We start from the raw sequence: 11711 nt of genomic DNA, 5'->3' as shown, positions 1-11711 counted from the left end.
GTATTCTCCGGGTTCGGTGGCAGTGGAAATCGTGTGGGATCCAGCTTTTCTCTGGACGGACGTCTTCTATCCTCGAGCCTGCCCACACGTCACCTTAGTACATTTGACTCTGTCCAAATTCTGTATTTGTCTATATTTCGTTGTGCACGCTTCACAACAGTAAAGTGTTGTATTTTTGGCTCATCTATTGTCCGTTCATTTATGCCCCCTGTTGTGGGTCCGTGTCATTACACTTTCACAACAGTAACAACATGACAGGTCAGGAGGTGGTCCCCTGAGGCAGAGGAAGCACTTAGAGTCCACTGACTGGAGTGTATTGGTGAAGTTGCATGGTGAAGATCTTGAGGGTGCAGTAGGTTGCATGACTGACTATTTGAACTTTTGTATGGATCAAACAGTTAAGTGCTATGGTAACAAAAAACCGTAGATTACCGCTGATGTGAAGGATGTCTTGAATAAGAAGAAGAGGGTATTTTGGAGTGGAGACCGTGAGATGACGAGGGAGGTGCAAAAGGAAGTGACATTCTGTCTGAAGGAAGCTGATGAGGCAGACAGCAAGAAGCTGGAGAGGAAGCTGAGGGACAACAACATCAGGGAGGTCTGGAATGGTATGAAAACCATTACTGGCTGTAACAGGAAAGGTAATGCCTGCTGCATGAACATCTAGAGAGCTGAGGAGCTGAACACTTTTTTTAATCGGTTGAGTTCCCCCCTGACCACCTGCTTGTCCCCACAGTCTCCCTCTGGCTCCTTTGATCATCATCTTCCTGCTCCTCCTTCAGGTGCCTCTCTCTCACAAGAGACTGCTGCTCCCGTCTCGACTCCTCCCTCCATCAGGGCAGATCAGGTAGTTAAGGAGCTGCAACATCTCCATCTTAGGAAGGCCGCAGGTCCAGACCAGTTCAGTCCATGGCTTCTGAGGGCCTGTGCTCCCTCTACATCAGGTTTCAACCTGAGCCTGTGGTTGGGGAGTGTCCCCTCACTGTGGAAAACATCTTGTATTGTTCCAGTCCCAAAGAAGGGTCGCCCTCAGGAGCTGAGTGACTACAGGCCGGTCGTGCTCACTGGAGCGACTGGTCCTGCAGCTCGTACGAGCTCAGATACAGATGGGGAGGGACCGATGCAGTTCTCTATCTCCTACACCGTGCACTTACGTACTTGGATGTGGGGGGTGCATTGTGAGGATGTTGTTCTTTGACTTCTCCAGTGCTTTTAATAAAATCCATCCCAGCCTCCTGCAGGACAAACTTAACATCATGGCTGTGGACCCTCACCTTGTGCGCTGAATTTCAGACTATTTGACTATTTGTTCGTGCTGGGGGGCTGTAGGTCCTCCACATTTATCTGCAGCACTGGAGCTCCTCAGGGCACGGTGCTCTTGCCCCTTCTCTTCACCCACTATACTACTGATTTTCAGTACAACTCAGGTCCATGCCACATGCAGAGGTTCTCTGATAAATAAGCCTTCTAATCCCCTCTGCAAATCATTTCTGGAAATTGTGGATGCATTAGAATTTCGGCAATGCATTCGGGATTCGAAGCACATTAGTGGAAATACCCTGGATCTGGTTCTCACACGTGGTATTGCTGACACAAATATTGACATCATGCCTCTTACATCAGTGGTCTCTGATCACTCACTTATTAAGTTTACAGTTTCGTTGCCGTGTTTAGTGGAACAACAACCTTATTTATAACTGCAGCAATGCATCAACTCCTCAACTAAGACTGAATTCGAAGCTAGACTACCTGACATCTTAGCTTCACATTTGGCAAATACCCAGTCAGTAGACAGACTTGTGGATAGTTTAAACTCAGTGCTCAAAACTACACTCGACATGATTGCACCACCTGTGTTAAAACCGCACTTCCCCAAATCACAGTCACCTTGGTTCAGTGATTATCTGCGTGACCTCAAGCATAAGGCAAGAGGTCCAGAACAGAAATTAGAAGTATTTCACCTTGCGTGGCGTGATGCTATCTTAGACTATAAGCATGCATTATTGGCTACTAAGTGGACCTATTACTCTGATTTGATCAACAAAAACAAGCATAACTCAAAGTTTTTGTTTGACACGTGGCAACACTTATTCATGGACAACCACCTGAAGTTCGCTCTCCTTTTACAGCACAAGATTTCCTGGATTACTTTGGGAAGAAAATAGAAGACATTAAGTTAAACATATCTGTTGCTGTTAGATCTCAGTGCTGCATTTGATACAGTGGATCATCATATTCTACTTGATAGGCTGGAAAATCATTTTGGGATTACTGGGAGTGCCCTTGCATGGCTCACGTCATACTTGACCTTGTCGTTCTCACTGTGTTTTGTACAGTAACATTACCTCTAACCTTAGTGACATGAAATTTGGGGTTCCTCAGGGGTCCGTCTTAGGCCCCCTGCTTCTCTCCCTTTATATAGCACCCCTTGGGCACATATTGCGGCGTTTTGGGATTACCTTTCACTGCTATGCAGATGATACTCAGTTATATATGCCGATAACTGCTGGTAATCTCGTTCACATAAAATCCTTAGAAGATTGCCTTGCAGCAGTGAGATGTTGGATGTATAGAAACTTCCTACTTTTAAACTCTGATAAGACTGAAATGATGGTTCTTGGTCCAGTGAGACATCGGCATGAATTTGACCAGTTAACACTCAGCCTCGACTCGTGTGTCATACATCACACTGACAAAGTGAGGAACCTTGGGGTAATTTTTGATCCTTCATTGTCCTTTGGCCTCCACATTAGAAATATTACTAGGACTGCTTTCTTCCACCTGCATAATATAGCGAAGATTTGTCCCATCCTGTCTATGGCTGATGCTGAGACCCTGATCCATGCGTTCATCTCTCCTAGATTGGACTACTGCAATGTTCTATTTTCTGGTTTACCGCAATCTAGCATTAGGGCTCTCCAATTGGTTCAAAATGCTGCAGCCAGACTTTTGACAGGAAGCAGAAAGTTCGACCACATTACACCCATTTTGGCGTCTCTTCACTGGCTTCCTGTCCCAGTGAGATCAGATTTTAAGGTTGTGCTAATAACCTATAAAATTGTTCATGGACTGGCACCTCCCTACCTAGCTGATCTAATTAAACCTTACGTACCGGCCCGGGCTTTGTGTTCTCAGGGTGCAGGACTACTTTGTGTCCATAAGGTGAATAAGAAGTCTGTGGGTCACAGAGCTTTCTCTTATCGTGCCCCTGTTCTGTGGAATGATCTCCCTGCATCAATAAAAAAATCAGATTCTGTGGAGACTTTCAAGTCCAGACTTAAGATGCACTTATTTTCCCTTTCATATGACTAGCATACTAGTACAGTTTTGTTTTACGCTTTTTACTCTTTTAATTCATTTTATTAATAAACGGAGCGGGCCGCGGCCTCAACTTTACCTAAATTCTGGGTCTTTTAGTGAGGTTTAGGGCTAGTGGCTGGCGATCACCTTAGTATTTCTTCTGTTTTTCTTGTTGATTAATGCTGACAAATTATACAGTATTTCTTGTCTTTCTGATGCCTGATTCTATTTTTTCTCTGTTTAAGGTGCAGCTCCATCCAGAGATGGGTGTGGTATTTGTGCTGGAGACCCTCCTGTCCTGTGCACCAACAGCATTTCTTGTATATTTGTCTGTGAATTGTTCTGTGAATTGTTCTGTAATTTATGTTTGTAGCATGGCCCAAGCAGAGGGTCACCCCTTTGAGTCTGGTCTGCTTGAGGTTTCTTCCTCAGAGGGAGTTTTTTCTTACCACTGTTGCTCTGGGGGTTGGTAAGGTTAGACCTTACCTGTGTGAAGCGCCTTGAGGCAACTCTGTTGTGATTTGGTGCTATATAAATAAAAATAAATAAAAAAATGACACTGCAGTTGTATTAGGGAGGGTGAGGAGGGGGAGTACAGGGGCCTGGTGGAGGATTTTGGGACGTGGTGTCAGCAGGATAAACTCTTGCTGAACACCACCAAGATGAAGGAGGTAATGCTCGATTTCCGATGGAGGCCAACCTCTCTGCAGCCCATCATTATTGATGGGTTGGAGGTGGAGGTGGCTTCCACCTACAAGTACCCGCAGCTGGACACCAGGCTGAGCTGGACAGCCAACATAGACACTGTGTAAAAGAAGGGGCAGAGCAGGACGTACTTTCTTAGAATGCTGCCTTCTTTTCAGTGTCAGTCTGAACCTTCTGGACATGTTTTATCAGTCCATTGTGTCCAGTGTCCTTTTTTATGGTGTTGTGTGTTGGGTGAACAGTGTTAAGATAAAAGATGTTCTCCGGCTGAAATGGCTCATTAAGAAGGCAGGCTCTGTGGGTGGACTGGGTCTGGACTCTGTGGAGAAGGTGGTGGAGCACAGGACGCTCTCCAAGATCAGGGTGACCCTGTCCAATCAGAACCACCCACTGAACTCGGTCTTCTCTCACCAGAGAAGCTCCGTGAGCAACAGATTCCTCTGAGAGACTGAAGAACTCATTTGTCCTTCATGCTGTCAGGCTGCATAATGCAGCTACTTCAGTCAGGAGCAGGAGATGTGAGCTGGAAATGCTGGAAATGTCCCATGTAGGCCTTAAACTCCTACTTTTTACTTGAATTTTATTGTGCTGTATTATTTATTGTTACTTTTATATGTATTTTTAATATGTGGGTTTTATCTGTGTGAATGGGAGCAACAGACCACCACATAATTTCCTTCGGGATTAATAAAGTATCTGTCTATCTAATTGGAGTCCACCTGCAGTAAAGTCAGTTGAGTGGACATGATTTGGAAAGACACACACCTGTCTATATATAAGGTCCCACAGTTGACAAAACACAAACCGAGCATGAAGTCAAAGGAATTGTCTGTAGACACCTGAGACAGGATTTTCTCTAGACACAAATATGGGGAAAGGTACAGAAATATTTCTGCTGCTTTGAAGGTCCCAGTGAGCACAGTGGCCTCCATCATCCATAAGTAGAAGAAGTCTGTATCCACCAGGACTCTTCCTAAAGCTGGCCACCCGTCTAAACTGAGTGACTGGGGGAGAAGAACCTTAGTCAGGGAGGTGACCGAGAACCTGATGGTCACTCTGTCAGAGCTCCAGCATTCCTCTGTGAGAGAAGAGAACCTTCCAGAAGAGCAACCATCTCTGCAGCAATCCACCAATCAGGCCTGTATGGTAGAGTGGCCAGACGGAAGCCACTCCTTAGTAAAAGGCACATGGCAGCCCACCTGGAGTTTGACACCTGACCACCTGAAGGACTCTCAGACCGTGAAAAGCAAAATTCTCTGGTCTGATGAGACAAGAACTGAACTCTTTGGCGTGAATGCCAGGCGTCATGTTTGGAGGAAACCAGCATCATGCTGTGGGGATGTTTTTCAGCAGCAGGAACTGGGAGACTAGTCAGGATTGAGGGAAAGATGAATTTAGCAATATACTGAGACATCCTGGATAAAAACCTGCTCCAGAGCGCTCTTGACCTCAGACTGGGGCGACGGTTCATCTTTCAGCAGGATAATGACCCTAAGCACACAGCCAAGATATCAAAGGAGTGGCTTCAGGACAACTCTGTGAATGTCCTTGAGTGGTCCAGCCAGAGCCCAGACCTGAATCCTACTGAACATCTCTGGAGAGATCTGAAAATGTCTGTGCACCGACGCTCCCCATCCAACCTGATGGAGCTTGAGAGGTGCTGCAAAGAGGAATGGACAAAACTGTCCAAAGATAGGTGTTGTGTGGCTGGGGGGGCCTGGCTGCCTTTTGTTTCTGTTTTCTGTCCTGTCTTTTGTTTTTCCTTCCAGGTGGCTTGCATTTGGGACTGAGTGGCTGTGTAGCTGAGTTTATCAGGACCTCACCCTGATCACCTGAGGCTGATCACCTGCGGCTCGTCAGGACTCACAGCTGTGGTGCATCTACAATGGATTGGAACATGGTGGCATTTAAGACTGGAGTACACAGTGTGAGACTCGACCTTGTGACCAGACGGGTGAGATCGTCATCTCGGGAGCCATCTCATCATCAGTGGATGCAGAGAACGTCCAGGTTTGATGCATGGTCTGTGAAAGAGGAGGGGGTGAGGTCTCATGCTCGTCAGCACACTTCCTGAGGTACGTTAGATTTTGTGACTAACATTTATACAGTCAGTAAATGTGGTGTCCCTCACACCTTATTATATTGAGCTGTATGTTGGTCGTGCAATCAGCTTCCACTGCAGTGGAGTTTTGTGAACTGGATGTTCCATGCCTGCAGGGTGGGAAGCTGATTAGTAATTAAGCCAGGAAGTGTTTGCTGTTTGTGCACCTTTGAGCGTTCTCTCTGTGTGTTGAGTGTGGACTCACATAATGATTCCTTCTTTCACAGACTCGGTTTGTCGCGGCCACCTGGGGGGTGTCGGCGGGGTCCTTGGGTCCGAATTGGTTCTGGCTCCGGACCGTTGGCGCTGCTGGGAGCGCACCGCAAAACCACCACGCCAGACCGCGCACTTTTATATTTTTTCACATCACTGTTATGTTCATTAAACTCTGTTATCCTTTGTACCGTGCTCTGCTTATTTTATACTGGGTCCTTCAAACGCTGGTCGGTTCTCCGGGCTGCGTCCAACACATAACAATAGGTGCACCAAGCTTGTGGCATCATGTTTAAGAAGACTTGAGGCTGGAATCGCTGCCAAAGTTGCATCAACAGAGCAAAGGGTGTGAATACTTATGGTCATGTTATTTCTTAGGTTTTTTTTTTTTTTTATAAAATTTGTAATAAATTTGCAAAAAAAAATCTAAAAACACTTAGTCTGGCTTGGTGAGCCATAATATCGACTGGACAAGGGTAGTTACTGTTCCAGCTAGCTCAGTCTCTACCTGAATAGCATGTTAACAGCTACAAGGAATGGATTTACTGTGTCTAATTTTTTGTACAACACAAAATCCAAACTATATCCATCTGATTTTGAGTGAATTTTTGTTTTGCCAGAGAAGTACAAGAAAAGGTTACATTAAATGACAAGCTAACAATTGCCACTATGTTGGACATTGACGTCAGATTACAGCTTGTGTCTGAGTATCAGTGTGAATATCAAAGTCAAAGATCACCAAATGTTGTGTTTGGTGTGATTATTGAACTATTTATTTGTCTGCTTGGTGAAAATCTGCACAAATCCACATATTTCAGCAAACTTTGAAAATGACTGAAATTCACTCTAAAATTTCATAGTATGAATGCAAATGTGACTGAGTCATACTTATATGATATGATGTGTTAAATCTAACGTTTGGTTGTACGTACAAATCGTAGTCCATGACAGAGATGTGTAGGCTGACATGGTCCATGCTGTCGGGCGGGATGTCAAAGATGATGGCCTCATTGTAGGTGGGATTCAGAGTGTTCTTTTTAATGCTCGTCTTCTTCTTCTTCAAACGTCTCCCGTCACATATGAGTGACACTTTGACATATGGATCTAATCAGGGAGAGAAAAACAGGAAAAAAGAAACAAAAATTACAGGGACCCAAGAACGTTTGTTAAAGCTACAATGTGTAGGTTTTAGAGTCATCTAGTGGCGAGGTTGCAGATTTTATTATGACATCACCTGTCATGATTTTGTTTCCCTTCACATTTTCACTACTTTGATGATGGGGACTCTAACTGGTCCGTATCTTCTCTTGGGATACGTGTTGTGCAGGGAGTGTATAGGGGAGCAATCACTGATTTTTCTTATCTTTTTTTTTCTTTCTTTTTTTTTTTTTTTGCTTCACTGGTCCACCCACACTGCAAAATGGGAATGATGGAGGTAAGTGTGTCTCTTTTGGGCTGCTGTACCATCACGGTGGTGCAGCATGGTGAGCTCCATAAGGAGGCCCACTCCCATTAAAGGGATCATTTTAAGCTCACACACACACATGCACACACACACACACACACACACACACTGTAACTTTAACATATCTATGCTATGAACAAACTTATGTGTGTGGATCTGTAATATGTTTCATGTCACCAACATTAATGAGTGAAGTTCCTCACCATCTCACCATGGGTCCTTCCTTAGTTCCTTCAGACTTTTTTTCAGTATCAATTCTGATTATTCAGGGTAGAGAAATTTACTTACTTTCAAAGACCCAAATATTTTTACATGTAATTTACACATTAGATCATCACTGACTGACCTCAAGGGCTGTCAAGGTGCGCGCTGCCTCTCAGGTTAGCGTTTCCTATTTCAGTGTCGACTGTCCACTGAAATCTCATGAGATCTCCACTACTGTCACTCCAGGAAGAGTTTGACATTTGGCATTTCTGGATTTAGTGTCCATTCAGCATTTGGCATTTCCGGTGCCCTGTTGAGATGAGGTGAACGTCGAGATGAGGTGAACGTCGAGATGAGGTGATGAGGTGAACGTCGAGATGAGGTGAATGTCGAGATGAGGTGAACGTCGAGATGAGGTGAACGTCAAGATGAGGTGAATGTTGAGATGAGGTGATGAGGTGAACGTCGAGATGAGGTGAATGTCGAGATGAGGTGAACGTAGAGATGAGGTGAACGTCAAGATGAGGTGAATGTTGAGATGAGGTGAACGTCGAGATGAGGTGAACGTCAAGATGAGGTGAATGTCGAGATGAGGTGAACGTCGAGATGAGGTGAACGTCAAGATGAGGTGAACGTCGAGATGAGGTGATGAGGTGAACGTCGAGATGAGGTGAATGTCGAGATGAGGTGAACGTCGAGATGAGGTGAACGTCGAGATGAGGTGAATGTTGAGATGAGGTGAACGTCGAGATGAGGTGAACGTCAAGATGAGGTGAACATCGAGATGAGGTGATGAGGTGAACGTCAAGATGAGGTGAATGTCGAGATGAGGTGAACGTCAAGATGAGGTGAACGTCGAGATGAGGTGAATGTCGAGATGAGGTGAACGTTGAGATGAGGTGAACGTCAAGATGAGGTGAATGTTGAGATGAGGTGAACGTCGAGATGAGGTGAACGTCAAGATGAGGTGAACATCGAGATGAGGTGATGAGGTGAACGTCAAGATGAGGTGAACATCGAGATGAGGTGATGAGGTGAATGTCGAGATGAGGTGAACGTCGAGATGAGGTGAACGTCAAGATGAGGTGAATGTTGAGATGAGGTGAACGTCGAGATGAGGTGAACGTCAAGATGAGGTGAACATCGAGATGAGGTGATGAGGTGAACGTCAAGATGAGGTGAACGTCGAGATGAGGTGAACGTCAAGATGAGGTGAACGTTGAGATGAGGTGAATGTCGAGATGAGGTGAACGTCGAGATGAGGTGAACGTCGAGATGAGGTGAACATCGAGATGAGGTGAATGTTGAGATGAGGTGAATGTCGAGATGAGGTGAACGTCGAGATGAGGTGAACGTTGAGATGAGGTGAACATCGAGATGAGGTGAACGTTGAGATGAGGTGCGTCGCGCTACTGTGCATGCGTGTGCATGCGCACATCGCTCTACCCCGGACTTGAAGACGTCACCCATCGAGATGATGTGCTTCGCACAACTGCACATGTGGAGATGATGTAACTCGATTGACGTGCAACTGTGCATGCGCATTTTGTTTTTTTTTGTTTGTTTTTTCCGTCAAAGTTTTTTTATTAATTGTATTCAGTGTTTTTATAGCCTAGTAAATAAAACATTTTCTGTATTTTACGTTAGGAGCATAAATGTATGTATATGTATATTTTGCCTGTCGAAATAATCTAACTCCAGGTTAAAAATACTTATCGTTTTATAGTGAGTAGATTTTATACATTACTACGTTCGGATGAACAATTTATACATTTACTTGCCCATCAAAATAAGTGAACTTTGTCAAGTAATTTTTTCAGTGCACACATATGCAGTTACGCAAGGAACCTCATCTCGACGACGCACCTCATGTCGACAGAACACCGGTTTTGGCATTGCTGTACCATAGAGCGAGCGTGTGCCGGTGCCTGTGGTGCTGTCGCTTCACTCACATTAATGTGTGTGTGTGTGTGTGTGTGTGTGTGTGTGTGTGTGTGTGTGTGTGTGTGTGTGTGTGTGTGTGTGTGTGTGTGTCCATGTTTGCAGTGAAGGCAGTGCGCTCGGTGTAGTGGTTTTCTGTGTGCATAAGCTGTTACCTGACACACCGGAAAAACAAGCACACACCTCTTAGATGAACCATTAGGCCAATTAACTGCACAACAGCCATATTATTTAAGATATTCATAATGAAATGTCCGCAAAGGCGCTGTTTGGTCATGCTAACATTAGCCATTACATTGTGCTCTGTGATTTTACTGACTAAAAGTTTACATCTTTTTCAAGACACGTGGACGATTGAATCCATCATGAATTGTTGCTTTAATTGGTGCTTGCCGAAAAGCCTTGGTTAGGTCATCAGCCAAAGTTTGAAAATAAGCTTAAAACTTATACATAAATAGAAATAAATCTGTGTTTATTGACAGAGAGCAAATCAGCTTTCAAGGCACATGCCGTTAACTACTGTATCAGAGTGTGAGGAATCGTGGCATTAGTTATTCTAAGTCAATACAATACAGAACGTGAAACAAGAAAATGGGGGAAAAAATTCAAAACATAATAAATATCTTAACACAATTAAGAGACTACACAAGTTTGACAGCTGTAGCACAATGACTTAGCACTTGAGCTTAATTTTTTTTTTTTTTTTTTTTTTGAGAAAAATGTTTAAAACTTGGTCACTACGCTTCACTCAGGCCAAGCTGTGTCCCTCTGCTTGTATTAAATAAAGAACAATGAGCAGCATCAGGCTTCTGGGAGGATTAATAAAAACATTTATCTTTACAGCTAAAGCATCCCCAGAGATGTCTAAGATCTATTTTATCATGCAACATGTTCTTCTTCTTCTTTTTTTTACTGAAATATTAAAGAAACCCTGGAGGGCCTGGCACCAGTGAAGTAAGTGACCCAATGGTCTTGTGTAAACAAAAAGGATGAGAGGTCAAAACTGAGAAAGCTTCCTGATATGTGCTGATTTCAGTCATTATCAGAAATTGCCTCGTATGATCCATTATGCCACATTTTAGTCACATGTAAACAGCCCAGTGTTGAAACCCAATATGCTGCAAGGCACAATTTAATAGCTACTGTTCACAAGGCAGAATCAAATAATGGCAGACGGCTACACCCATAAGAACTCAAGGGATTAAAATGATGAATGTCATTAAACATGAGAAGGAAAACGTCACACTTAATCACCCCTGAGCCCTGCTGTTTAATTCACTATAAAGTCACATTTTTATAAGTGATCTGAAAAACGTGCAACAACCGACAAGGAAACTCTCCAGACGGCACACAATTATTTGCTGACAATGTCTTAATATTGCAAGTGTTGAATATTAATAAATGCTGAGCACAGCGGTGCACCCCCCCCCCCCCCCCCCCCCGTTTGCTTATTTTATCTGACATGTTTGAAATGGGAAATTCAGAGGATCATTTAATTTAAGTCTGTGCAACTGTAGATGAACCACACAAACACACACACATGCAAATGTTACCTGAGTATCCGTTGATGTCCATGGCCTTGAGGTTCCTGCACTTGATGACAGTTAGCGTGAGTCTTCCCGCGGTAGGCAGATAGCATAGTGAGAACATGATCTCCCCGAGGTCAGCGCTTTCCTTTGGGAACAGCACATGTAAGAATTCACTTTGGCTTCATGTTCAGATCCAACTGATGCTTAGATTAAGAGTAAAATAGCTCTAGACTGTCTTTTTTTTTCATGATGC

At 44.1% G+C, this 11711-nt stretch overlaps 1 protein-coding gene across 1 annotated transcript in view; it reads right to left on the bottom strand.

The window, feature by feature from the left end:
• Positions 1 to 6755: 6755 nt before the first annotated feature.
• syt6a (synaptotagmin VIa) overlaps positions 6756 to 11711 on the bottom strand; it is a 216889-nt gene continuing 211933 nt past the window's right edge. Inside the window, exons 4-6 of the mRNA XM_034171554.1 lie at positions 11483 to 11603; positions 7236 to 7423; positions 6756 to 6827 (exon numbers count right to left, since the gene is read on the bottom strand). Coding sequence (XP_034027445.1) covers positions 6756 to 6827; positions 7236 to 7423; positions 11483 to 11603 — 381 coding nt within the window. The remainder of the gene's footprint in view (positions 6828 to 7235; positions 7424 to 11482; positions 11604 to 11711) is intronic.

This window comes from Thalassophryne amazonica, chromosome 6, assembly GCF_902500255.1.
Source record: "Thalassophryne amazonica chromosome 6, fThaAma1.1, whole genome shotgun sequence".
In the NCBI taxonomy this organism is placed as follows: domain Eukaryota; kingdom Metazoa; phylum Chordata; class Actinopteri; order Batrachoidiformes; family Batrachoididae; genus Thalassophryne; species Thalassophryne amazonica.
Note: the sequence above shows the minus strand (reverse complement) of the source record. Positions and strands in the feature narration are given on the sequence as shown.